We start from the raw sequence: 26,928 nt of genomic DNA, 5'->3' as shown, positions 1-26,928 counted from the left end.
TGTTTCCGTTGAATGTGATTTATGGAGAGTTTTGGTCATCTGTAACATTTCCAGTCTATCAATTGTGCTCCGCCAACCCACTTCTCCTTTTTTTTTTTTTTTTTTTCTTTTTTTTTTTTAACTGCATGCACATGTCTTTTATTCAACACAGGCACTTGTGGTTTGTTTCTTTTGGTTTGGTTTGTTTACTTCTAAGGAAGCCAGATTTGCTGCTAGTTGTCTATCCTTGAAGTTTTTGACCACGTTTTGTCTTTTTGCAGAGACTTGCTCTGACATTTGCGAGACATCAGATGCTCGCGTCCCTTTTATTAATCGACATTTCTAAAAGCAGATTTGCAAATAAACATAACTTTTGCGAAGTATTTCTTTCACTTTCTTTTGTTGTTGTCCTGGGCTTTCTTTTGTATTTAGCCTTTTTTTTTATGACAGTGGTAACATGACAAAATGCTGAGTTCGGTTGGAATAATCATTTCTACTTTTGGAACAAAAATGTTCTCTTCAGGTCACATTAATGTTAATTAATCACAAGTGAAGGTGAAATAGAAAGAAAACTGTCTCAATTATGTCATAATTCAAACATGCTATACTCAGCAGAAGTGCAATTCCTGTTGTGTAAATTTTTGGAGCATTGAATCATCCCTTCATCCGATCACATGATTCACGCACACCCTCTACAACACACCCCTCTAAATACAGCTGACGTAACTCTTGAAAATACCCCAGAGGAAGTATTTTTCAAGGTTTTTGTTCTAACACGTTTAACTTGTCTGGCTCGTCCATATGAGATCGGGTGACACGTCAGCGGGCTTGTTAGGGCTGTGGAGCAGAGACGCCACTATTCCCGAATGGCAGACAAACACATGTTGGAAAATGGTGGGAACGATTTTGCAGCTTCTCTCTTGGATCGTAATGACTGCGCTGGCAATAAGGCCTCGGACGAGCCGCACGATAAAAATCTGTGGACCAGGTGAGATGCGCTGTTCACTTGAATCTCTTCTGCATTTGTGAGCAGTGTTGCGACAGTTACCATGAAACAAAACTTTCATTTACACATTGCTTCTTTTTAAAAGTACTTTAGTTACTCAACTCATAACTAAGAAACTGAAAGCCATTGACGTGAGGTTCATGAACGGCACTCCGCCCTCAAAAAATACGAACCCCAAATAGATTGTCAATTTTGATCTTCATTGAAATATGTTTTAAATCAGGGCCAAATTTAATTTTGGGATATTTCTCTTCGAAGCTTTTATCTTTCAAATAATTCCAATGTTTTAATTTTGAATTATTATATTGTAAACTTTTTTTTAAAAAAGACTGCTTGTGATGTTTGAAATAAACTTCAACTTTACACACCACTCAACAATGTGACAAGAACATCAAATGAATATTTAAAAGGGAAGTAACTAAAACTGCTTTGAATTGGAAAATCATTCTTTTTATGGAAAAGATTCAAGTGTATTGACTTGAAAAGAATCGAATCGTTTCACTTTAAAATATATTGAAATGCATATTGAATCGCCTTATTGGAGAAATAAAGCTTTGTTAGCGGGTGCAGTATATGCGTGATAAAATACATTTCTTATTTTTTGTTTTGCCACTTAATTGGAAGTGCATTTTACAGTGACACCTAAACGTTGTTTTTATTCATTGTGGCCTGTAGTATAGTCTGATTACTTGAATGTAAAAGAACGGCGTTAGATTAGTCATGGAACGTGCACATTTTGGAGTGGAGCGTTCGCGTCATCACTGATGGTGAGATTTGCTGAAACTCCAAAAATGTGTTTGTTTGCCAACAACAGAGCAGAGGCCCACAGATGGATGCCAGTGTTGTTTGCGGGGACTTGCCTGGTCTACTGTGCCCGGATGACCATGCCCGTGTGTGCGGTGGCGATGGCAGCCACGTTCGGCTGGAACAAGATCGACACTGGCCTGGCCCTGGGTGGATTTTTCTGGGGCTACTCGTGCACGCAGATCCTGGGAGGTCATGCCAGTGACAAGTAAGTTTTTCTATTTGGCACACTTTGCAGGCTTCACACACTTTTGGGGTCCAAGGAATCCCTTCAAAGGTGCAACTAGTTTGGTAAGGTAACCTTGCCTCACCTGGTAAACCTCTCCACCAAATTTTGCGGAGCGTGGCCCTCGTTTCCCGATGGTGGAGTTTATATTCCATCAAGATCCATTTGCAAATTATGTCAGCATCATGTAGGAACGCTCCTGAAAGGTTAAGGAAACAAACATTTGTTAAGGAAAACGCCTTGCTTTGAAAGTGAGCAAAATATACCCCATAGTGAACATTTCTTGTAGAATTAGGCTTGAAGCTGTGTAATGACACTCCCGGTTCAAATTTAATCTAAAAACCAAACATCAAATAACGAGACTTACACAATGTGTATTCAAAACAAACACATAGCTTAGGCTTTTGTCAACTAGCATAATGCTAATACTAGCACATGATTGGAAATGTATATAACACATGAAATACAGCGGCTGATATTTGAGCACTAACAGTGCAGCCACATATTCTTTCTATTCCACAATGAGCTTGAGAACAGTTTGAGCTTTTTTTCCCCACCCTTGAAAAAGAGACATTGATCTCAAGGTTTTTTTTTTCTGGCTAAATTGAGCTTTTGATATATTTTGATGTCCCATTTTGTAGAATCGGAGGAGAGCGAGTCCTGTTCTTCTCAGCCATTTCATGGTCAGTGGTCACAGCCGCCACGCCTGCTTTACGCCACCTTGGCTCTTACACCCTGGCTCTCATGACCATGGCCAGAGTCCTCATGGGAATATTACAAGGTAACCTGTTTAGGTTGAACTGGAATGAGGGCCTGGAATTTGATAAAATTTGGAATATTTTTTTCTAAACTAAATCTAGGAGTGTTTAGGTTACATTTAATAAGTATTTCAATGCATCTGAGAATAATTAGTATCATAAGTAATAATTATTTATTGTATATACCAGTAGATTTGGAAATAGATATAAATAACTTTTGGGAGCATTTCATAAGATAATAGAATGTTTCAATAACTATTTCAGTCGATCGTTTGATACCACGTTGTCTCAAACTGTGTATAAACAAATACAAATACCAAGTAATAATACCAATAGAATTTCACAGATCATTCTGAACAAAGACCTTTTTGTGTTTTTGACACGCAGACACATGATAATCCAGTCACAGTGTAGTACCTACTACTGACAAGGAAAATTGAATGTGTTTTTGTTTCGCCTTAAGTATCGGTGGCTGGGATCAGTATCCTTCACAAGAATTCGATACCTTGAAATAAGGCTGATACCAAGCCAATATCAATATCTGGCATACTCACCCATAGATATGGAATAAGGCTTAATTCTGTGCTACACCTCTGCATGTGATCTAAATGTCCTTGGAATGTCCATTCCTGTTTTCTAGGTGTATTCTTCCCATCTTTGGCCAGTCTGATCGCACAGCATGCACCGGAAGGGGAGAAGAACTTCTTAAACAGCATCAATCAAAGCGGTAGCTCTCTTGGGTATGCAGCACATGTGCAAACATGTGTCAAGGCACAAGATTTGTTCTTTGTAATGTTTTTGGATTGTGCTTTCAGAATACTGTTGGCAGGCTTGTTGGGCTCCATAATGCTGGACTGGTACGGTTGGGAAAGTGTATTCTATGCTGCTGGTTTTCTATCTGGATTCTGGGTGCTCCTTGTGTGGCAGTGTTTTCTGAAAGGTGCCGTATTTATTACAGCGTCTGTTATATAGGCCGTTATTAGATGCCAACACAAATTTGAACGACACCAATGATGTGATCTTTTCAGGCAAAGTTTATCCAAAGCAGAAAGAAAGAAGCAAAGACTCCCAATCAAAGAACTTTTCCTGTTCGCATCTGCTGAGCCTCTTGAGAAAGCCATGTGTCCGGTACGAAGGTCTGCTCTTTCGCCACATATCAAAAACTCAATATTTTTTTACAGTCTCTTGTTGCTCTCTCACAGGGCCATGGTCTTTGCTCACCTATGCACATGCGGCACTTCCTACACGTTACTCTCGTGGATGCCGACATACTTCAGCGATGAATATCCACACGCCACGGTACTTGTTGTCTCCTGGTGGGTCAGAAGGCGTCGACTCCGTTTGCGTCTGTGATCCTGATGGCACGTCGCCCCACTTTCCTTACAGACGTGGATGTACAACGTGTTCCCTTGGGCAGCTGTCATTCCAGTAGCTCTTTGCGGCGGATATCTCTCTGATTCGCTCATCAGCCAAGGATACAGTGTGGTGTTTGTGAGAAAATCCATGCAGGTAAGCCTCTTCCATTTATGTTTCTCATATGAGCTGCTTTAGATTATAGCCCGAACGTCGACATATTTGCATGCCTTTCAGTTCATCGCCATGGGTGTGTCCAGCGCTTTTGTCCTGCCACTGTCTTTCAAGTTGTCTTTTCCCATCGCCGTCATCTGCATTTCTGCTGCGATGGTTTCACTCTCCTTCACCAGCTGGTATGTGCCAATTACCCATATTTTGAATATTGTGAGGGAAAGTTGTTTGTGGTCTCATGTGCAAACATGTTTGTAGGAGGGAATGAGTTAATAATTTAGAACGCAGCGACTGTTTGGAATTGTTTCTACAGGGGTGTGTAGACTTAATTGATGGATAATTTTCCTGCGTGCTGAACCACGTTGTGTTCCACTAATGACTTCTCATGCGTTGCAGTGGTTCATCTGTGAATGTGCAGGATCTAACCCCTTCACGGGCTGGAGCCCTCTTTGGTGAGGTCATTTTTACAACATATTGATAGATGAATGTTTCACGTGCTGGTTTAGTAAACAGAATTATTTTGCAATATCTCTCAAACGCTGTGAGCGTGTCAGATGACAGCACTGAAGTTGTGCTGCACTCAACTATCATTCAAATAACACTGCAATGAGCTGGAAAAGTGGATGTGAATTGTCAAGCATCTTTCTTATCTTAATTTTTATAGGTCAAACTTACTAACAAAAATATCTCCGAAACCTGATGTGCTACAAAAAACTCAAGAATGTTTTTTAAATCAGGATCGAAATATATTTTTTTTCTCAAATGCTATTCACCCATTAAACTAATAAAAACATAACTGCTCTGAAAACTGATGAAAACTACCTAAATTAAAAAAAATCCCAAACAAACTGATAACATTCTATGTAATAAAGCAAATCATGAACTATTAAAACCCTGCTTTAAAGGGCAAATGAAATTTTGGGGTGTAGGCATTGCTGACTTAATTAACTAAAGAACAATGTAACCACTGTTAAGCGGCTGAAGAAGTTATTTGAATTATTTGTTGTTGTTTTTTTATGCTTTAGGTTTCATGAATATGCTCGGAGCTTTCACCGGTATGTATTATCAATGCATTTATTTTCATTTTGTTCATTTTTTTTTGTATGATAAAGGGATGGATATTTCAAGAGAATGTTTCTTTTGAATCTGATTAATAAATGAATCAGAATGAGTGATTGACAAATCAATTAGATTTTGAAATCATCAATAGTGAGCATCTCAAATTCTTCAAATGGACATTCTATGTAATTGTTATTCCTCTGTTTTTTTAAGTACAACTATACTCAGTGGTATTTTTTAATTTTCGAAACTCGTAGCTCTGTAAAATTGTGCTCATGTGATTTGAAGTTCTCAAGTGCATCATATGTGCTGCCTAGGTGTGCTGATGGTGTCACTGTCAGGCTACATGATTGAAGTGACCCAGTCGTGGGCATCGGTGTTCACTCTCATCTCCTTCGTGCACTGCGTCGGCCTTGCTGTCTTTCTCTACTTTGGAGATGCCCAACGCGTTGACCTTAAAGACTCAAACTCCTTTGCTCTCATTTGAAATGTTGCCCATATGGTTATAAAACCTTCCTTTTTACATTTTACTCATTCAGTTGTGGTCTATATAAAGCAAAGCTTATGTCTGAATTCCTCGTCATCATAGCATCACAGGCTCCTCCTTTCCACCTGTTCTGAGGAGCGGCTCAGAGCAGTCCGTTTTGGTGCGGTCTATTTAAATGCAAATGAGATGTTTCCGGACATATTTGAAGTTTTCTTGCGCTGCAAATCTTTTGATTGATCAAAAGATGTCAACAGCAGAAGACTTGCCCATACAACCATACAGAGCACGTAACAAAATAAATCCCCTCACAATATTTATGAACACATCTTGTAAGCAAGCATTGCAAGTTAAGTTAAAAAGTAAGCTTATGCTAGCGTTACGGAGAAGTTAGAAGTTAGCGAATAGTGTGTGTGTGTGTGTGTGTGTTTGTGTGAATGACAGTAAAACATCTTGGATGATTAAAAATCAAATTAAAAAAATGTGTTATTGTTTTGTTTGGCATTGTGTAATGTGGTACGAAATGTCTAAAATATGTACATATTTGTAAATAACCAGAGCCGTAGTCACTGCAGTAGCCTGATGCATGGGACAGTCATGCAACAACAACAAAAATGCATGTAATTATTGTACTAAGTTCATTTTGTTTTTCCTTTTTTAATCACTTCACTGGTTTCTTTTATATCAAACAAATTGTTTTAGGTTCTTTACCTGACATGTTTCGGTGGTTTCTTCCGCCTTCATCAGTGTGTCACAGGTGTGGTAGTGACGCGTCTTTATCAGCTAATGGATGAAGGCGTGGCTCACCTGTCAGATTTGACAGGTGAGTCACGCCCTCTGCTGTCCATTCACCTCTCCAGAATGCTGTTCCAGGTTGTAGAGAGCAAAATTGCATGTAATGTAATAAAATGAGATAAATAAAAATATCGTATGGGACTATCGTAATAGTCATAAAATCAGCAAATAAAATTTGTGAAATTGATTTAGAATGACATAATACAATGGTTTCACACTAATCAGATGAGCTCTGTCTTGAAGATCTCCAATATATGAAGCAAAGTACTGTTTGTAGGGTATTACTAATAATTGCCACACAACCCCCACCCCATGCATTTCATGTGCCCCCAGAAATGTATTGTTGGGTGGGCAGTAAATGAGCAAGCGTATTAGCAAAAACAAAGAAAGAAACTGAGCCACGTTGACACATCCAAAATGGCGGCGAGGTTGTCGTACACTTCTGCGCTTCAAGTTAAATCTATTTAATCCCTCCTCTATTCTTTCCGCCACAGCAAATCCACTTTTTCAGCACCACGGTCAGCGCACCACGGAGCCGCAGGACGAGCTGGGACGCCCGGGTCACGCACGTCCCAGCCCGGCGGCTGACCACCGAATTCCACCCGTAGTGCGCGTCATGCAGTCAGGGGAGAAGAGAAGTATTTCATGAGCTGCATTCCAGACAATGGAGTCCCAATATGTCAGGAGGCCAACGGAATCGTCCGCGGCAACCTGGGCCTTCCAGCCAGCCAGCCAGCTTGCGGCTTTGTGCAATTCAATCGCAGAACTGCAGACGACATGGGCAATTCGGGCCTGAAAACCTTCCTCGTTTGTTCCGGTGTGTTTGTGCAAATAGATGCCTCTCCTTGTGTTCACGGTGGACCTTGATTGCACACGAGAACGATTAAGGCACGCGGTGAATGCCAAGAGAGGAATCAGTGGGCAACCCTGCATGCGGAAGGATGGACCAACAAATTCAGCACATTCAGATACATATGGCGTCCTCCATAAACGGAGGACATTTTCTAGGAGCGTGCTCAAAAGCTGTTTGGGATTTGAATAGAAATCGCGTTTACAGTTGTAAATTTGAGGATTGCATTGCCTTTTATTGAATCATTATATTTTTTTAAAAATTGACTGGCTCCCTCACAATGTTTAGTGTATTTGCATTATTAAATATATTTTATTTAAATGTGATGTAATTTTCTGTCATGTTTGTCCATGTTACGATAGTGAATATTGAAAATTAATCATTGAATCAAAATTACATTATCTGCCAGAAAAATCTCAATTCTGCTTTTTTTTTTAACTACGTTCAGCCCTATCTGCAGTTGCTCTACAAATAAAAACAAGGCACGCCAGATAAGTATATCTTTAATAATGAATATGATCAAATATAAGAATGTGATAGTGACCTCTGATAATGACATTTAATTCAGGGGTGACATTAAACTTTTTTTGCATACTTTTTCAATAATCCAATACTGTTATATAGCTCTGGTCGCACCACAGTCATTCTCCCTCTCTTTACTTCCACACTCATGCGCGCACACACACAGACAACACTGCAAGTTATTTTTAAAAAAAGACAAAGAAAGAAACATAACATCACAATAAACATATAGCATATAAGCTAGCCTCTGGGTTTCCATACACGTACGATAAATCAGTTAAGTATAATGCTACAGTTAAACATTTGAGGCGTTTGCAGTTAGAAATGCCAGTACATTAAAGCTTATATTATCTGATGGCGGAGGGCGAGGGGAAAGGTCACAGCGATGGAACTGATGCCAGTATTAATAACTAGTAAGTTGATAAAGAACGAGAAACAAAACCAAGTGACGGTTTTAAAAGCATTACATGCTACATCTCCAGATTTTGACGAGACGCAAAAAGAAAACTACCAAAACGGGACATCGATCCATCGGTTACGTTCACCTTTGAATAAGAAAGAGAGGGACCACCTTGAGATGCACAAATTCCCTGAATCGCCGTGACAAATCAAATCACCCCCAATCTGTTCGTTTGTGCTGAAAAGAAGCGTTTTAAGGCTCTGCGCTGGAGATTTACATGCGTTCTCCACCTCAATGCTCCATTTCATATTAGCCGCCGCATCCTTCCAGACTATTTCTTTAACTTTGTAGATTTGCGCTGCGCACGTTCCTAAAGCAAAGGTGAGAAAAATATTTTGTCGTAATACTAAACACAAGTGACCACACGCGCACACAGAGCAGACTTTAGTGTTGTTCACTCGCGAGATTCACCAACACAAGCACTTCACATTTGTCCAAACTCACAAACCACAAAGTGAACAGTCACTGAATATCAGCAGCGTGTTGTCATGAGATTTTAGAAACCAGACGTGCACGTGTTACTTATTCTATAAATGATGCAAGTTCTGGCAGCAAAAAGCACCCCCCCCCCCCCCCCCCCAAACAAAAACACAGAAAGTATGTAACACTGAAGAAACTTCAAGCTTCACACTTCCTAAAAATGATACTCAGGGTTTAGGATACGGGGGCAGGGCGGCCAAAGTGGGCCAAAATTAAATAGAAAATATATCACGTGTCTCCTTGTTTGTTTTCTGTTAAATGGGAATTTCATTTGAGTGTCCATCCCAGCAGGAGTTGCCATGGAGCGTTCCACCAGGGGGCGCTGTTTACTTCTGACGATCCTGCAAGGAGAGCAAAAGGCGGCTTTGTCGCTATTATACAGTGGCATGACACACCAAATATTGTTTGCAACTACAAGTACAACAGTTATTTGGGAAACTGAAAGTTTTGAATACTTTTTTGATTTCAAACACATTTTCAGCAATACAACACATACTGTTCTGATTCTGTAGTCCTCTATGAAAGCAGATCAACAATGTTGAACCAAAGCAAAATCTTTACCATCATCTGGTTTTACTTTGGGTGACGACATCAAAAAATAATTGGCATTTTAATCAAGTCAAATAATCATGACTTGCAGGAATTTTTGTACTCATTTTTCATGACATGAACTCAAAGATCTCTGACTTTGTGCATGCAGAGGCCTGAAATATTGTTTTCAAATCTGTCCAAATGTGTCTCAGTGAGCATTTCTTGCATTGATTTAAGGACTAATCCACTTAACATCTTAAAGTAATATATAAAATATTTTCTAAATAATAGCCAATGTGATTTTTGCTCCCGAGCCTCAGCGTACAGCGCCGCATTCGACATATTAGCGCTCTAAGTCGTCACCTGCATCGGAACACCATTGTAAGCTATCGGCTATGTAAGCAACGTTTGTTTTGAATATAGTTCACGTAGCATTCTCTTTTCTTCTGTATTTTATGGTTTACTTAGAGAGTTGCTGATCTAAATCTTGGCGTCACGTCTTGCACATGGGCGCTTGTGACAAATATTTTTGGGTGACAAAAAATAAATGATCTACAAATGTTTCTTTGTAGTTACAAATGCATTTGGAAAACTAAAAACATATCGTGATTTAACTTGAAACAAAGTAGTCCTTATTTGCCAAAGTCACAGAGAGCCACACAAGAAGGATGAAAGAACCAAATGAAGCCCTGGAGCTAGCTTTTTATCAACAAAGGCATTTGGATTGGAAAAATTTGTCTCTGCTGAAAAGAAAATTCCAGATTTTTATGCCAAGATGACTATTTTGCACCTACTATGAATACGTATATGTGAGTAGTAGACATAGTTATTATAGTTTGGTTGTTGGTTGTCAAGAATTCCAAATTGATACGGAAATGTCAAACTATCGGTCATTCTCAAGTGTAAATGACATGGATTCATAGCACTGTTCAACTTGCACTCAGATTATGATTTGCAACAGTCGTCAATAAATGATAATATTTTCCAAATGTATACAAAAAAAAGAGAAAAATGTAGAATTATTATTATCTTATCTAGCTACATAAACATTGACAAAAAATACTTTAAAAAAAGTTGTTAATTTGACAAATATTTTTTTCTTCAGCAGGTTACAAAGACTTTTGCTGACGTTTTACGGGGGACTGAAATGGATGAATTGGGATGCAGCGGACGCAACACTGACCTTTTTCACCACTTCCTCCTCCTCCTGCTTCCTCTCATAGTGGGAAAAGTCATCAAAGATGGAGGTGGTGTGTTTGTAGGTGGCAATGATCTTGAGCACCTGCTTGGCCTTCTCCAGAGGGACCTCTTGAGTGTCGCGAGAGTTGGTGACCGGCTTGTTGTCGTTGTTCTCCAGGCGGATGTGGCGCAACTGGCTATTGGGCACGTCTTTAACAAACAACCAGTTCACGTCAAACTTGCCCTTCCACTTGTCCTGCGCCCAAACGCCGGCGCTGGTGCCGTAGTCCACGGGCGAGCGCATTTCCGCCACGCCGCAGAAATGGCCGCTGCCGTTGACGCTGAACAACAAATACACAGGACCTTTAGAGTTCATGGTCCTGAAGGCCAAGTCCAAGCGTTTGTTGCCGTGCTCCGTGCTGCACCAGATGGAGTACTTGATAGAGCGATGGATGTCGTCTTCCGAGTAGCTCTTGATGATGAACACGCGGCCATTTTTCAGGTTCCACTCAAAATCCTTCGGGTTGTAACTGTGGGCCGCGCGCAGCTTCTCCAGCACCGGGTGTGATTCGGAGCCCGGTTCGGGTCCCCCGCAGCCGCCGCCGCCGCAGCCATTACCGACCCCGCCGCTGGACGAACCGCTGCTGTCCAAGCTCCCGCCGCCATAGCATAAGTTGCGATTGCGAGGGGCCACCCAGCGGGTCTGTGGCGCCGGAGCCGAGTTGTGGTTCTGGTAGGACTGCATCGGGGGAGGCGGGGGACCCGGCATGGTCATTTGCTGGACCAGAGACTGGGCCGACTGGAGCGACTGCTGCAGGGGGGGTAGGAGGCTGCCGGGGTGAGAATGAAGCGGCTGCGGCTGGTGCTGCTGTTGGTGGTGGTGGTGGTGATGGTGCTGCAAAGGAGCGGCCATCTTTGTGACGGAAACTTTATTATCCCACGTGTCAATGTCCACCATGTTGTGTTTGACCGGCGCCGGGGGGAGCGGGCCGCCACCGATGGGCGCGCTGAGTTTGTTTTTGGTCTTTTGTTGCTGCAATTTGGCGGGTTTACTCGCGATGGCGGCCCACGACGTAGGTTTTGGGGGCGGCATGCCCACCGTGCCCCCGTTGCCCGCGGCGACGGCAACACCGCCGCCGCCAATCACCGAGCCGGCCGTCTTCACGCCCGAGCCCCCGGCCGTCACATCCCCGCCGATTTTAAGGCTCAGCATACCCTGCTCCAGGTTGTTCATACCCGGGGCCTTACTGAGGGTGTCGCTATGGAACCCCGTCTGGCCATCTGGGACTAAAGTGCCTCCCAAGGAGCTGGGCGGGTAGCTGTAACTTCCCCCGTAGGCTGAGCTCTGGGTCTGCTGGCCCTGAGAACCGCTGGTGCCCCAGGCGGAGAAGGCCGGGTTCTCTGGGAAAAAGTTAAACCTGTGCGGATAAATGCTGCTGCTGAGTCCCCCTGGCTGGCCAAATACCGTATCGTGCATGAAGTGGTGGTCCCCGTTGCTGAGGGGCGCATAAGGCGTCAGGTAGGGGATAGGTGGGTCACCACCTGTGGACCACGGAGCCTCACTGAGGGGGTAGGGGAACCCAATGGAGGGGGCATAGTAGCTGGACAAGTAAGGGTCGGTCATGGATTGATAGCTGTTATTCTGCAGACAGTAACAAAATTACAAGTCATAAACAACAAGATGGAGGAAACTTGGCTCGGTTCAGCAGTTTGGACTGAAGTTCGTGCACACTTCATCTAAAATAAATATCAGTGGTCTCACAATGCAAGCGACCCACCTGGTTGGATTGGCCAGTGAGATAGGGCTCAAAGTCATTATCGTGGACCGTGTCCTTCTGGTGCAGAGAACCGTTCTGCACTGACACTGGAAAGCCTGCAATAAGATACAAATTCTGTCAAAAACATGCACGGCAGAGTACAGTGGATATTACTGCTCACAGAGGACAACAAATTGAATACTGAGGGAATTTCTTTCCCATAAGACCATATTCGTCCGTGTTGCCGCACTGCTTGGCAACCTAGTCAACTCTCAATTTACAGCGTCTCCTAAACGTTCTTCTAATTAAATAGCTTTTGTTGGATTTGTTAAAAAGTACATGCAAAAACACAAGCGAAGCCACGCTTTGGTTCTGCTTGCACGCACTTGTTGGTTATGCGGATTCTACTTCAGGTAGGCACCAGGCAGTCAAGCCCTTGATGACTCAAGTTTGCTCAATTGTGATGTGATTCGTGATGTTATTTGAAGTAACGGTGGCATTTTCAGCTTGAGTATAGCATCATTATTCCGGGGCGAGGCTCATTCATTTCTTACCTTTGCTGGCATCTTGTCCTTTCGAGATCTTAGCAGAATGGATGCATGTGAGGGAGGAAGAGAAGAGAGTGAATGAAGCGTCACGTGATCGTGCAAATCTGACAGTATCGTACCTGGGCTTCTGAAACAATAACAATAATAACAACAACCATCCATGATTCTAAAATTATCAGAAAGCTACTGGGAACTGTTGTCCAGGCAAGCCTTGATTACAAGCAGTTATCTAGCCTTAGTTAACAGTTAACTCAGTCGGAGTTGTGTACATCTGCCACATGCATGCTTGAACATATTCTTGCTGCTAACCTGCGGGTCAATGCTGGCGGCGGACATCATGGATCGTCCAGCTGTTGTTGTGTTTGGAACCCCCCCTCCCCGGACAATTCGTGCAGTGAGAGAGTAGCCTTTTTGGTGGTGATGCTCGGATGTCAATTTGCTACAGTAGTAATTAGCCAGCGTCCCTGTTTGACTTGTAGTACTTGTGGTACTTGTAGCAGCAGCGGCAGCAGCCCCAGCGGCGGCGGCAGCAGCAGCAGCAGCAAGCGCGGAGAAGCGGCCTCGCTTTTTTGTCGTCGTCGTCTTTCGCTACTGACAGTCCAAAACAGGCAGTCCTGTCAATAGCAAGCATAAATATAAATATTTTTTTAGCCAACCGTAGCCACCGTCACATTAAGAGTGGAGGCGAGCTGCCTCGGCGGTGGCCCTGCTAGTGCTAACTTAGCTGAACGGCGAGCTTCCTTCCACCGGGTCTGTTAGCCGGAAGTGACGCAGCTTACGTAAACGACGCTTCTCTCGCAACCGAGCGGTGTAGTACATTTGCTAGTATCGTTACTACTAAACCCGTCTTCCTATTACTTTGACCAAAAGTAGCCAAAACTTTAATATCATGTCACTGGATCACTGTTGACATGCATTTTCCCTGGTGTCTTTGCCCTCCTGCCTTTCCTCTTGACTTCCCAGTGAAGGAAGGCATTTATCTTATAGAGTTAAAGCTTTTAATGTTTTGTTATTTGTTTTGCAAGTTTCTGTTACATTTGCAAATGTTAATGCACTTGTAATACTAAGAATATTTTCAGGCGTACATGGTGTAAGATAATGTGATGATCGCACTTCAAGTGGTACACGGGCTCCCTCTCGTGGTACATAAAAGAATCAATGCCAAACTCCTACTTTTTACTGCAATTTGAATTTACTGTTTTAAGTACTGTTTGTTTTAAAAGTTTAATAAACGACAACACATTTGATAAGTCTAGTTCAGGAATATATGTATGTATAATTTTTCTCTCAGAAGATTACGATTCAGATCTAAAAAAAATATTCGAATTGTATATATCTTGAAAATATTCAACATTTTCCCTAAAAAAATATATGACTCTTAAAATAGCATCCTTTGCCGAGGGTTGTATTACATTGGCAGAGTGGTTTCAAAAGCAAGCACTTTTTGAAAGATGGGGTTTTTGTTACCCGTTTGGAAAGGTTGGAGGCAGCAACAGCGTCGGCCTCCCTCTGATAGGTTGGTTGCCTTCTCTGCAATTGTCAGAAGACACCACTAGGTGGCAACAACAGCAGAACATGCGGGTAGAGGGGAAAACGTGTGAATACTATAGAACGAAACAAGGAGAAGGTTTATGCAATATGTACTGTATAGTATACCATTATTATTATTTTTTGTATCGTAATATGACTACTATAGTCAACAAAATATAGAACTTTTATTTCGAAACACAATTTATTTGAATCAAAAACATATTTGGGGGATTCTAATTTTTTCTTACAAATGTGCAACTTTATTCTTTTAATATGTGACGCATAAAAATAAATGTATTTTATTTTTGTAATGACATAAAACACACAAATTCTAATAAAGCATTTGATAAATAATTCAATGGCATAAATAATTAACTGTTCCAAGCGATTAGTGTATATTGTCGTAACAATTGTAGCTGTTTTTGGATTTGGGGAGTCATGGTGCGTCAGGAGCAACAAAATCATGTGCATGATACTCAAACATCGACTGAAATTTGAGATTTATCATCTTTTTCCAGGAGTATATTTTCATGAGCTCATTATATAGCTTGTTTAATATTAAACTACATAGTTTAATACCGAGTAGGGTGGATAGCAACGTTAACAAGAGGCACCATCAGAGGCGCAATTCCCCCTCTGTCGCTAGATGGCGTCAGAAGGGAACGACACACGAGATCCGGTAGTCTCCTGCAAACTGTGCCTGCTGTGTCACATGGAAGCTCGGTAGCCCAGAGGACGCGACGCGAGTGGTGATGATGGCGGGGGCTTGAGGGACGTCGGAGGCGAATGCGCGTGGAGATTCTGTAGCTCTGCCCAGGCGACCCCAACCCACTCTTTACCTACCCCAACACCAACTGGCTGTGAAGCAAGAGCCCGCTGTTACCGGGGGTCAGCGGGCAACACACACAAAAAAAGAGGATGCCAAATGCAATGCGGTGCATTGGTGCTGCGTGAAGAGCCAACGGCCACGGAGGGACGGAGGGATGCTCGTTGCGTCGCATGCACCTTGATCGATTATGCTGGCTGGAGGGCGGTTGCTGGTCCGACGAGCTGAACCCAAAGGACGGGCTCATGGTGCGCTTTTCCGAACCTCGGAGCTGAGTGAGTAGACGCGATGGTTTAGCGCAATGCCTGAAGGGTGTGTGCGCGCGTGCGTGTGTACGTGTGCGTGTGTGAAGTGGGGTGGGTGTGGGGGGCGTCATGTGTGCTTAACGTCGGACTACATAACGCATGCATTATTAATGCGGACGTGTTGTTCCATGTTTCGCGTTTTCTTTTGTGCTCAAGTCTCCCCACGTCCACGCTGGTCACGCGTTTAAGGCGCGGACACGTGTGCAGAACCCCCTCCCTCCGTCCGTCCCCTGTGCTGCATTAGCTACCCCCACCACCCCAAAAGGGGGTTAACGCAGATACCTCCGATGTCACATTTCCATGCGCAGAGGGATAATTAAGGTTTCTGTTTGCAAACCCATCCGACGCCCCTCAGGGGATGCTGCTGGGTGGGTTGGGGGGAGGTGGCGGGGGTCTTTGAGTTGTCCTGCTGACCTCAGGGACATCCTCTCCTTTTGATGTGAGCTTAAAGCGGGGACGTGAGGACTTGCATCATTTCGTTGCCATTCCGCTTTCTGGCTGCTTTTGTAACCTGTTGTCACCCGCTCGCTTCCTTCTTTTCGCACTAGGAGCCAAGAGGCAGCCAATGACGGATGCCCGCTGTGGCTGCTATCACAAAGCGCATCCAGTCGAGCGCAAGCACACGGGAAAAAGGGATGAGGAGGAAGGGAAGAACGTGAGGTTATCCGTCAGGGCCTGGCACTTTTGAAAGCTTCAATAACCAGATTAAAAAAAAAAAACATAATATATGTATGTATAATGCAAGGTTGTCGTTTTGCGCGACAGCATAAAGGGAAAGATGAGCTTCCCCTCTTCCACTTCAGGGTTCTTCCTCACGGGGCGCACGGTTAATCGTTTTTGCAAGCCAACATTTGACCTAATTCACATCCTCACACAATAGAATCCCCCAACACACGCGCAAGCGCGCGCGCGCTCAGTTATTTGTGTCACGCAGACGCTGAGGTTTTCGCTCCGCCATGTGTGAACTCCCAGGTGGTTGATCAAAACCTGTGCAGATTGGCAGGCCGCTGGCTACAGGCAGCTCGTGTTATTAATAATGGACACGCATATAGATGCAGCACATGTTCCTAGAAACGTAAAAAAAACCCTCCAGTATTGGTGGGTTAAATACCCCCCCCCCCTCCACACACACACACACACACATTCTATTTTTGTAAGGATTAGCCTACACCTTAATTCTCTGTTGACTTTGTGGCCGCTCTCATGCATGTGCTCGCGATCAGAAAAGAGGCGAATTGCCAATAAAATCGGGCTACATGCTTGACTGCATTTCATTAACCAGTTCAACAGGTGATCTGACCTGAACACATTACAACTGGCATTATCCAATAATCAATAGTTGATTATTCTGATACTTATTCTGTCAAATAATCAGACAAAAAATAAATTTGCAAAATTGTTTTCCCCTGATTAGTGTTTAGACTAGAAATTTATTATTTGGTATTATTTGATGGTTAAAAAGAAATTGATCAATATCACATGAGGTATAGTTTAAATTTTAACACCACTTATTCAACTGTTGCCAGTAAATCTAGGTGGTAATAAATAAATAAATAAATAAATAAATAAATAAATAAATAAATAACCTACATTTCTTTCTATATAAATTTAAAATGTCCGACTGCATTTGACGTCTCGTGAGCATTGTGAGACGTCAATATTTACGTTTCGATGCTGCAAACTGCCGTATCATACAATAGCCTAAGTAAATTGTGCTTTACTTCCGAAATTGAATAAGATTTAAAATGATTTGTTTATTTGTGTGGATGTTCGTAACAATTACAATATATGATGGCACTAAAATGTGATAAAGCAAGCCTAAATGTCAAAACACAAGCCAAGCTAGAAGTCAAAATAAAAGCCTACCAAGGCTATTAAATTGGCATCAAAGTATTCTGTAAACTTTAAAGTTATCCCCTAAGGTGGCGTCCATCCATCCATCCATCCATCCATCCATCCATCCATCCATCCATCCATCCATCCATCCATCCATCCATCCATCCATCCATCCATCCATCCATCCATCCATCCATCCATCCATCCATCCATCCATCCATCCATCCATCCATCCATCCATCCATCCATCCATCCATCCATCCATCCATCCATCCATCCATCCATCCATCCATCATGAATTAGAGGTCTGCTTTTTTGGGGGGGGATAAAGCTACAAATTTGGCATATTTTTCGACAAACCAATGACTGAATTATAATCAAATAATAGGAAAAATGTTACCATAATCGACACAAGAAATAATCATTATTTGCAGCCGTAGTGTGTATATGACCTGTAACTGGCATTAAATGTCTATTTCCAATCAGATTAATTGAGGAAACAATTGATGGAATAATTGTTTCTAATGATAGTTGCAACAATATTTTAACTTAATGTCTCTAAATGATTAAAATAGCTGTTTAATAATTCGATTAGGTGTTGAGAAATCGTTGCATGTGTGGAACACTTGAGCCTCGCTGTTGTGACATTTGGAGGTGGTTGAATGTCTGATGTTGCACATGAATGACGCTGTAGTCTCGAGAAGGCAGCCCGGCGTTTTTTCCTCACTCTCATCCAATTGATTGGCTCCCGGCCCTGAGATTAGACTGCAGTGCTGAGGCGTCACTCTGGCTCAGCACCGCAGGCAGGTGCAGGAGGGGTGGGGGTGCTGGGAGGCGTCATGGATGGGCGGGGAGCGGCGGACGTGGCCAGGGAAGAAAGGTGCTCTTGTTGTCCTCCGCGTTGGAGCGTCTTCAAATACCTGACGACTCCCACGCCTATTGTAATCGTGCCCCCCCCCGCGGCTCTCCTACTTTTATCTCCACCCACACCTTCCCCTTTCTTCTCACACATTACCCTCAACTCTGCCGGGCCTTTTAGTCACTTCAAAAAAGAGATAACGACAGCCGGGCTGCTATGATTGTTCCTTAGGTGACCAGAAGCCTTGTTGTGACTTTCCAATTAACAAGTGCAGGGTGCATTTTTTTTCTTGCATGCATGTCCATGTCTAGAAATATAAATTTATACTGTGGTGCCTTGACGTGCAAGTGATCCACCTTTTTTTGTGCTTGGACAATGATTTGATACAAACATATATGGTGGCAGTGAACTCAGCTCACTTGACAACAAGCACCATTTTGACTTAATTGCTAGAGGAAAAATGATGATATAGTCAGTACATCGCAGATTTTCACCTATTGCAGGCTGATTTTGGAACAGAGCACAGTGATACACAGAGATTGATTGTGTGTTAACTGAAGCAGCACACTGTACCTTGTGATCGCAGATCCCCGAGAGAGCGTGGCCCTTGCCTGTGTGCATGAGCGTGAGGCCGAGAGTGTGAGTGTGAGCGCGTGTGAGAACAAGTGAGCGCCAGCGCTCCCACATGGCCTCCATGCAGGACGGGCTGAACTTCACGGCTCCTCCCTATGGCAAGGTCCTGCTGCTGGGTGCCATCGCTGCCGCCTCAGCCTTCGTAGTCACCATCCTCATCGTGGTACTCTGCGTGGGCTGCCAGAGGTACGATTATGTGGAACGCTACATGGTAGACAAGAGGTGGGGTACTGTCACGTTTAAGTCAGAACATTTTGCAGGCAGTGGCGGCTAGTCAATAGCGGGAGCTAGGGCACCACTCCATCACACATTGTCATCACCATATTGATTGACATTCATATGTGTAAAGAACTAGCTCCTGTGCTTATTGTTATGTTTGGGATAGTTCATACCAGAAGATGTGGGCCATCTGGCTCCTTCACATTTGACTTGGGGATTTGACCAGGCGGATACCTCTTCAAGAAAACGTGAGGAAAAACATTGGTGATGTTTTTCATTGCTCCATTTTAAAAAGACCAAAGGTCAGGACCAATGCGCTCAAGAAAACAGATGTAAATTCTCTACACTTTGTGAGCAGAGCAAGAGACACCTAAAAAGCGACAGATCCAAGAGGAAGACTCTTGTTGAATGATGTCAAGCTCACTGTAAATCCCCTGTCTATGAATTGCTAATCTTCTTTATGGAAAACTGAACTCATTCCTGGTCTGATTCTTCACTCCCTCCAAGAGCTTATCAACAAAAGAACCGTTAAACGGACAGGTTGTACTGACTGTTATGACAAAAACATGATTTTATTTTTTGTAGATGACACACACCAATTAAGTCATATGATTCAAGTCCCCCACCTCTGCTAGTATGTTTTGCTATTGTGTACTCTGATGTATGCTCATAATCAGTACACATACACTTGGAAGAGGTACTCATGATTGACCATTGACCTTCACTTCTTGTTACGTAATAATTTCTTGACACTTTTTTATGCTAACCGCAACCACGTGCAATAGAAACAAACACAAACATTTGTCAAACAATTATGAATCACGTTATAGAGTTTGTAAACACGTGTGACTTGTATTCACCACAGGAAGGGAAAGACACACAATGTCCCCAGTGAAGGTGGGAAACACCGTCTCATGGACATGGTAGGCATCCTGGTTTGGATGAAGCAACTCTATAGACCTTTTCAGCATGATGTACAGTACAATTATTATTTTTAAGTTATTGAAAAAATAATGCTTGAACCTTTTGGGGTACATCTGGCGGCGGAACTCCAAACACAACAAATTGGTGTCATCGTTTTCAGTTTAAGTCAGCGGTAGTCAATCACCAAGAAGTATATAGCCTGGCTTCTACTGTTTACAAACATTATGAAAAGGTCTATTCTCCAGAGAAACATATCATTCACGTCTTTCATCTTGATTACTGTAGTCTTTAACAGGCCCTTGTGTGTGTGTGCGTGCGTGCGTGTCATCAGGGTATACTCAGGCAGTCCAAGCTACGGTCCATCAGTAAATCAGACACCGAGATGAACAAGATGAACTGCAATGGCAAAAGTAAGTAAGTCTTTCACTCGCTAAATTTTTTTCCCTCTCCTTTGAGTTGTGCGGTCATTGGGTGACAGATTTTTAAATAGCGTCCGAAGAATTTGCGTTGTTCCTTGTAGAAGGGAAGGGTGGAGGTACTTTCCAAGAATAAATGTTGAGAAAATTTGAAGCAAACCGATTTAAATAATAGTCCTAAGAAAATCAGACTTTGTGCCGCTCAGAGAAAACTAAATTCCTGCCGCCATTTTGTTTTTGCACTACTGTTAATGTGGCCAAGTTAAACCTGTGACATACCTACCTGGTATGTGCAAAGTTAGCACGCTAAGCTACGATTTACATCCCTAAGTTTTATTGACGAACACGACAACTGCTCATGGGTGCAAAAAATATCTATCCAGTGACCCTTGTTAAAACTAAAATTACTTTTAAAATCAAACAATCAGTAGCATAATTAAAGGATATTTTAAAGGGGTTATTTTGATGAGTAATCTAATTACTTTACAAGCTGTAGTTTGGCCACCCCTGCTTTATGGTGACTGGTACCAACACGAGTTCTGCGGAGGCATCCAAAACCAGTAGAGAGAACTTTCCGCTGGTCTAACTGTGATCCTTCGCTCTCAAGGCAGGCAGCTTCCCCAGATTCCCTCCGGGACTGGAGAGGACGGAGAGCACACTTACTCAGAAGTGGGCCGAAGCTCCTCCGCCACGCGAACTGACGACGCGCTCTATGCCATGGTAGGCAGGGCCGGTCAGACGGACACTCCGGCCCCTCCGGCCGTCCCTGCCAACACCCCGGCGCCACCCGACCCGGACGGAGACGTGGAAGGGGGCCTTCCTGAATCCGAAGCCCAGGTGGTGTCCGCGCCTCACCCACAAGAGACGGCGGAGTACGCCTGCGTCAGGAAGCTGAGGAGAGCGGACAAGGCGCCCCAGAAGAGGGACAGCGGGACAGACACGGGGGACCCGCCGGTGCCGCCGCCACCGCAACACCCCCCGCCTTCTCACCCTGCCCCTCCGCCGCCACATCCTCACAGCACAAAGTTGCCCCGCAGGAACATGGATGCCTTTAATGTGCCATCATTCCCCAAGGTTGGTGCCTTGTGTTGATGTGCCATTTTGTCAGAGAACATCTTAAGAGTAAAGTTGTAAAACGAGTTTCTAACTACATATCAAACTGCTCTGGGATTGTACTGTGCTATATTCATGGTTCAAACTATTAATACAAGCATTTATGAAGATTTTAGGGGCGTGTCAGTTCGATCCACCCTTTCCACCGCAATAGTGGAAACTTAATTCAGTGGCATTTTATAGTCGGTTCTGGGTTCAAATCTCTGCTCAGACCCTCTGTGGCGTTTCAACGATTACTCTTGGGTTTTATAATCTTTCTATTGTGGTCAAAAGAACTATCAAAATCTGTAAAATGAGATTCATGCCCATGATGAGTGCATGTACACTCGCGACCACGTGTGAATCGTCGAGTCACGACCACAGCAGATGCGCACGCAGATTGAATGCTTTGTATCACAATACCACGCCATCCGCTCCCCTCCAAGTCACAGCGGGAGACATTTGTTGCCCGTGTCAGGTCACAGAGTTCAAACTATATGTCACGACCCCAAATTAGCTTGACAGGATTACACGTGCACCGTCTGTTGCTGAGCCACTCAGCACACATTTCTAGCGGATGATGCAAGATGCTGAAAGTGAGTCACCCACACTCCAAATAACCCAAAAAGACCTAAAAGCGACTTTTTTGGTCCATTCTGCAAGGAGGAGCATTTTTATGTGCATGTTATTTCTTGGGGGCACATTTAAAACAATTTACCCCCTTGTGTGTAGGGTTGCGCACTTCGGAGTCCTTCATTTTGTGTGATGCGGTAGCTCGTATGTAACTGGTTGCTCTGCTGACAGGAAGTGATGTTTATGGGAAATGGAGAGCAGTACATTTGGAAGCCTCCAGAGGATGAAGATGTCCTCATGCTCCACAATAAGGCCCTGGTACCTCTGGGGGCGCACACCATGGAGAACATCCAACCATCTGCTGCAGTGGTGAGTATCGGCTTCATTGAACCATCTACAAAAAAAGTGCCGCTTTGACATTCATCAACTGTAATATGTTAAACTAAAAGCAATCCATTAATCCACATGAAATAATATCATTGTTTTGGAAAAATACAAAACATTTGCTAAAATAATTTATAAAATAATTGTTGCAGTGATAGGGCAAATAGTATTTTTCAGGGTGAAAAGATCTGCCCCGAGTCACATCTCGACACTTTAATTCAAAACAAGCGAAAAAAACTGAAGTAAGCTGACAATCTGTAAAACAGTGTTTATGTCAGGCTCATTAATGAGATTTTTTTTAAACTCAATTAGGGCTGCGATGATTATTCTAATGACTTAAATAAATAGCTTACAAAAAAGACTGAAACAAAATCTCTGAATCAATTTACAGGGATAATAGTTTCACACAGATTAATGTTACTGTGGTCGCACGCACCACCAAGGCTTCAAAAATAGACCCAACCACCGATGCACTTTCAATGGACGGCCGGGCGTTTATTTGAGTTGGAGCGCAGGTGCGTGATTGTCTGAACCCAAAATTGAAATTCCCCAAAATTGTATCATCTCCAAATTTCAGGTGGCTGAGATGTATTCCAAGGTGTGTAAGCCGGCCAAGAAGAAACGAGCTGTACCCGGATCGCCGCCGTCCAATCCCGGCTTCAGGACCTTGGGTCGCCCCGACCGGGACCGGGAACGCGACGGGGGCTTTAGCGTAGTGGTCAAGCCCCAGACGTGGGCCCCTCAGGAGGGCAAAGTGCCCGCAGGCTCCCTGGACGACCACTGCTACGAGTCCTTTGGGACGGAGGAGTGCGAGCCGGCCTACGAGAACCTGGAAGGCGGAGTCGGTTGGAGGCGAGAGCGAGCGCCCAACACGTGCGCCACCTTGCGGCCCAGGAGGAAGAAGGCGCAGCAGCCTTTGCAGCAGCAGCAACCGCCTCCTCCGCCACCCACGCAGCACAACCCCAAATTACAACACCTGCCCGCCAAAGCCCTGCTGCTGCCCGGGGAGAGCCTGTACGAGAGCATTGGTGACGTCAAGCAGGGCTCCACCACCTCCAGCACCACCACCATCTTCACCTTCAACGACGGCATGGAGATGTATGTCACGGGGCTCTGAGGAGGGGCGGGCTGCCACGCCGGCCCCTTTCCGTCGAGGGGCCGCAACCACCGGTCTTTCCCAACCTTTATTCATCCGAGGCATCTTTGACATTAGGGGCTTTATTTTGATAGACGGTACAGATTCCGATTTTCCTTTCCTCCTTGAGTTGTGAAACCCCCTATTTAATTGCGCTCCTTTTTTCCTTATTTTCATTTTCTCTAACCACATGCCTCCCACTCATTCATATATTTTTTGATAAAAAAAAATGAGAGAATAAACTTTCAAAACATTATTTGCAGTAAATTATTTTCTTTCAGAGCGATAAAGTGCAATTGTATCACTCGTGTCGTGACATAGAGGTTGGGAATCGCTGGCCTATACCACAAGTATTGACGGTTGAGTTCCTCTCGTGCCCTGTCCCTCTCCCTGACACACACACAAACACAACACGACAAACACACGCTGTTTACATTACGTCATGCCTTTCCTGGGCTCCAGCGGCCTTAAATACCAAGGTTTATATGTTATGGCCGGGGCTTAGTCCAATCTGGAAAGCTTCGAAGGAATCCAAAGGTTGTGAGCACAAAAGCATTGCAGAGCAATCAGTAGGTACCAGTAGCACTCGTTCATCCGTAGACGACAAGTGTGTAAAGCACATGGAAGAGAGAAACGGAAATTCTTCCTCATTTCTAGCGGGTAATAGTCCTTGATGGGGCGGAGAAATAATAATTTAAGAAAAAAAAAAGCACAGCCTTGAGAAATATTTGGTAGCACTTTTGAGTGGGCCTTCTCCTGAAGTTGGTTATGATGGGATTCAGGATGCGGCTTCAATTATTCAAAGGAGTGAATTACTCGTCAAAATACTGAAAAGCTCAGGGACCAAGAGAAACAATTATGAGAGTATTCTAACTTCCTGGGGAACCAAACCCAAGCTGTCAAAACATTCGGTTAGGTTCTCGATGTGCATTTCTTCTTTTTCGGCTACTATTTTGATAAATTCATAAATAATTTACTGTACAAATCAAGCGAAAGAACAGGCACTTGCAAATCCCGTTTTAAATATTTCTTTTTAGAACAAATCCTTAGCTCTAAGTAAACAGCAGCTGATGAAAAGATATGCAAATTAAAAATCTAACAAAGTTTTGACATCTTGGGTTAAATCGCCCTTTAAGAAAGAACTAATGGCACACTTTTTTTGCATTCCTCCTTAACACTGGCACCAAGCATTTTCATCTCGGACCCGACTCTTCTCTGCATCATGTCCGGCGTAACATGGACTGAACACTGTCTCTCTCTCCACTGCTGTCTGTAAATGAGCTGTTTTACTTTGTTGAGCCTGTCCTGCACTTTGCCTGCTACGAATTGCATGCTAAAAAAAAAAAAAAAAAAAGCAGGTTGGGGAAAAAAAAAAAAAAAAATCAAACACTGTCGAGTTGTACCTCTATTAATGTTTTTATTTTCTGTTGTTGTTGGCAGTTTCTTTTGCCAGTGTGTTGCTTTATTTCTTTGTAGAGCAAAAGGCCACTTTCGAGTCCTTCTGCAACGCAAAGAGGACTAAACCGCTCGAGTCTTTAAGGGTGAACACGCTGGCTCGACTCACTCACCTCATCATTCCGTCGCTACCTTGTGTTCATATAACGTTGGCTTGGGTTTTGCCAAAGCTGCCGTCGTGCTGGTGTGTATAAGTCGCATCTGGTCACTCCTCCATTGACAAACACTCGCTCTTCTGTCTGTGTTCAAATGAAATAAGGAGAGGAAAATACATGAGAAGACATCCTGGACTATGATTCCATTTGACCAAATATTCCCAGCAAAGCGTGTGGTTATACTGTATGTTGATGCAATGTGTATGTATATTACAAAAGAGAAAGAATAATAAATATATCCTCAGTGTCAAGAAATCTATCTTTTTCTATGATGTTTAATTGTGTAATGGAATGAGTAATCTTGTGACACAAACAGCTGCAATGTAAAAATTAACAAACAAACAAAAAAAGGAAATCCCGTGTGTTGTTTATTGTTTTTCTTGAAATCGTAAAACTCGGGCGGCGCCCATCCGAGCGGACGGATGGCTGGCTGGATGGCCCCGCCCACTTGAGTCAGTCTGTGTGGCGGCAGCTCATGTTTTGTGTTTGCTCTTCAGACTACAGGGTCTTGTACTCCAGCAGCGTGTGATTCAAGTGCTAAGTGCAAAAGATTGTAATGTTTTATATCAAGATTACTATTCATGAAATGTCAGTCAAGTTTATACTTTTGTAATAAAGTGGCACTTTAAAAACAGATGCTTTATCTCATAGTCTCGCTTATTAAAAAAAAAAAACAAAGCCAAAAGAGTTCAATTTGAAGTTTTGGATGCGAAAAAGTTTCATGTCAACAGTGCTTTTGATTAATAATGCGCAAATGTTACCGTGGTTCTCAAACTTTTCGCATCATCTAAAAGAATACTTGTTTTCACAACGCCATATTAAGAAGCATCTCATCTTAAATGCGCATCGAAGCGCGAGGATCGAGCGTCCAGGAGGTTCCACAGGTTTGCGTTTCTAGCTCCTCCATTGTAACATATGACAACAGACGTCCACCGGCTGGATCGTAAACGACATAGAACTTCAAATTAAATTGTTAGGTTGTGTCGTTGATGTCTAGGTCATGACTTTGATAACTGTGAATGACCTGGCGGTAGATTTGCAGGAATTATGTTGCTATCCCTTTATCAATGAAAGGCAGGTAGATACATTTCAGAAAAAAAATAGTATATTAAGGACCTTCATTGCCCACCAATGATATGTGCATGGAAAATAAACAGTAACAAGGGTTAAAATCGTTGTCAGTGTCTTGTGCGTGTTTTTTTTCCATCTGCGTACGTCTGAAGAGCCGCGTGTGCTCGTGCGCAAGTGGAACAGGAGAAGGGGGGACTCGGAAGGACGACGGGGGTGAAAATAGGTCACCCCATTAAAACAAAAAGCTTGCCGCCGACATCGCAACAGTCTGCCGAATTTTCATTGGTGGCTTTGTCTCCATGGCAACAGGTTAACCTTGAGGCAGGAATCACGTGGTCGAGTGAGTCTACTCGCGCTGTCTTGAAAGACGCGGCGTGCGTGCGTACGTCGTGTGACATCCGCGTAGCGAGCCCAAACACGCGTGGATGTGTGGGGGTGGGGGACCACACGTCTTCGCCATAGTGCGAATTGAATGAATGCATGGATGAGAGCGTCGGACTCATCATAGAGACTCGCAGTCGAGGAAAAGGTCACATCGGATGAGAGATCATTA

The 26,928-nt window shown here is 43.4% G+C and overlaps 3 protein-coding genes across 4 annotated transcripts; 2 read left to right on the top strand and 1 right to left on the bottom strand.

Annotated features, from left to right (window-relative positions):
- Positions 1-685: 685 nt before the first annotated feature.
- LOC125989485 (voltage-gated purine nucleotide uniporter SLC17A9) lies at positions 686-5,886 on the top strand. The gene is made up of 12 exons (XM_049755920.2): positions 686-967; positions 1,800-1,997; positions 2,657-2,796; positions 3,414-3,513; positions 3,589-3,713; positions 3,802-3,901; positions 3,976-4,072; positions 4,160-4,282; positions 4,364-4,479; positions 4,694-4,749; positions 5,323-5,352; positions 5,674-5,886. Exons 1-12 carry the CDS (start codon positions 846-848, stop codon positions 5,841-5,843), a joined length of 1,377 nt encoding a protein of 458 aa, XP_049611877.1. The 5' UTR covers positions 686-845; the 3' UTR covers positions 5,844-5,886.
- A 2,086-nt stretch (positions 5,887-7,972) lies between these two features.
- Positions 7,973-13,722, bottom strand: ythdf1 (YTH N6-methyladenosine RNA binding protein F1). Its single transcript, XM_049755919.1, has 5 exons — positions 13,272-13,722; positions 12,969-12,996; positions 12,436-12,530; positions 10,662-12,299; positions 7,973-9,288 (listed from the first exon to the last, which is right to left on the bottom strand). Exons 1-5 carry the CDS (start codon positions 13,299-13,301, stop codon positions 9,274-9,276), a joined length of 1,806 nt encoding a protein of 601 aa, XP_049611876.1. The 5' UTR covers positions 13,302-13,722; the 3' UTR covers positions 7,973-9,273.
- A 1,419-nt stretch (positions 13,723-15,141) lies between these two features.
- Positions 15,142-25,940, top strand: si:dkey-70p6.1 (uncharacterized protein LOC570575 homolog). 2 transcript variants are annotated; one of them, XM_049755915.2, is made up of 7 exons: positions 15,142-15,593; positions 18,905-19,137; positions 20,036-20,093; positions 20,426-20,504; positions 21,235-21,584; positions 22,407-22,544; positions 23,137-25,940. In XM_049755915.2, the coding sequence occupies exons 2-7, from the start codon at positions 19,004-19,006 to the stop codon at positions 23,674-23,676; spliced, it is 1,299 nt and encodes a 432-aa protein (XP_049611872.1). In that variant the 5' UTR covers positions 15,142-15,593; positions 18,905-19,003; the 3' UTR covers positions 23,677-25,940. The 2 variants fall into 2 exon arrangements, with proteins under 2 accessions (XP_049611872.1, XP_049611871.1); XM_049755914.2 differs by having other exon boundaries at positions 15,143-15,593; positions 21,118-21,584.
- Positions 25,941-26,928: the final 988 nt, after the last annotated feature.

The sequence above is a fragment of the Syngnathus scovelli genome, chromosome 2 (assembly GCF_024217435.2).
Source record: "Syngnathus scovelli strain Florida chromosome 2, RoL_Ssco_1.2, whole genome shotgun sequence".
NCBI classification, from domain to species: domain Eukaryota; kingdom Metazoa; phylum Chordata; class Actinopteri; order Syngnathiformes; family Syngnathidae; genus Syngnathus; species Syngnathus scovelli.
Note: the sequence above shows the minus strand (reverse complement) of the source record. Positions and strands in the feature narration are given on the sequence as shown.

What these genes read in the sequence shown, in the direction of transcription:
- LOC125989485 (XM_049755920.2), top strand. Translation starts at nt 846, where the DNA reads ATGGCAGACAAACACATGTTGGAAAATGGTGGGAACGATTTTGCAGCT. An exon ending in GATAAAAATCTGTGGACCAG is followed by an intron (nt 968 to 1,799) that starts GTGAGATGCGCT and finishes TGCCAACAACAG; the next exon opens with AGCAGAGGCCCACAGATGGA. An exon ending in CCTCATGGGAATATTACAAG is followed by an intron (nt 2,797 to 3,413) that starts GTAACCTGTTTA and finishes CCTGTTTTCTAG; the next exon opens with GTGTATTCTTCCCATCTTTG.
- ythdf1 (XM_049755919.1), bottom strand. Translation starts at nt 13,301, where the DNA reads ATGATGTCCGCCGCCAGCATTGACCCGCAG. An exon ending in AGGACAAGATGCCAGCAAAG is followed by an intron (nt 12,531 to 12,968) that starts GTAAGAAATGAA and finishes ATCTTATTGCAG; the next exon opens with GCTTTCCAGTGTCAGTGCAG. An exon ending in TCACTGGCCAATCCAACCAG is followed by an intron (nt 12,300 to 12,435) that starts GTGGGTCGCTTG and finishes TACTGTCTGCAG; the next exon opens with AATAACAGCTATCAATCCAT.
- si:dkey-70p6.1 (XM_049755914.2), top strand. Translation starts at nt 19,004, where the DNA reads ATGGCCTCCATGCAGGACGGGCTGAACTTCACGGCTCCTCCCTATGGC. An exon ending in ATGTGCCATCATTCCCCAAG is followed by an intron (nt 21,585 to 22,406) that starts GTTGGTGCCTTG and finishes CTCTGCTGACAG; the next exon opens with GAAGTGATGTTTATGGGAAA. An exon ending in TCCAACCATCTGCTGCAGTG is followed by an intron (nt 22,545 to 23,136) that starts GTGAGTATCGGC and finishes TCCAAATTTCAG; the next exon opens with GTGGCTGAGATGTATTCCAA.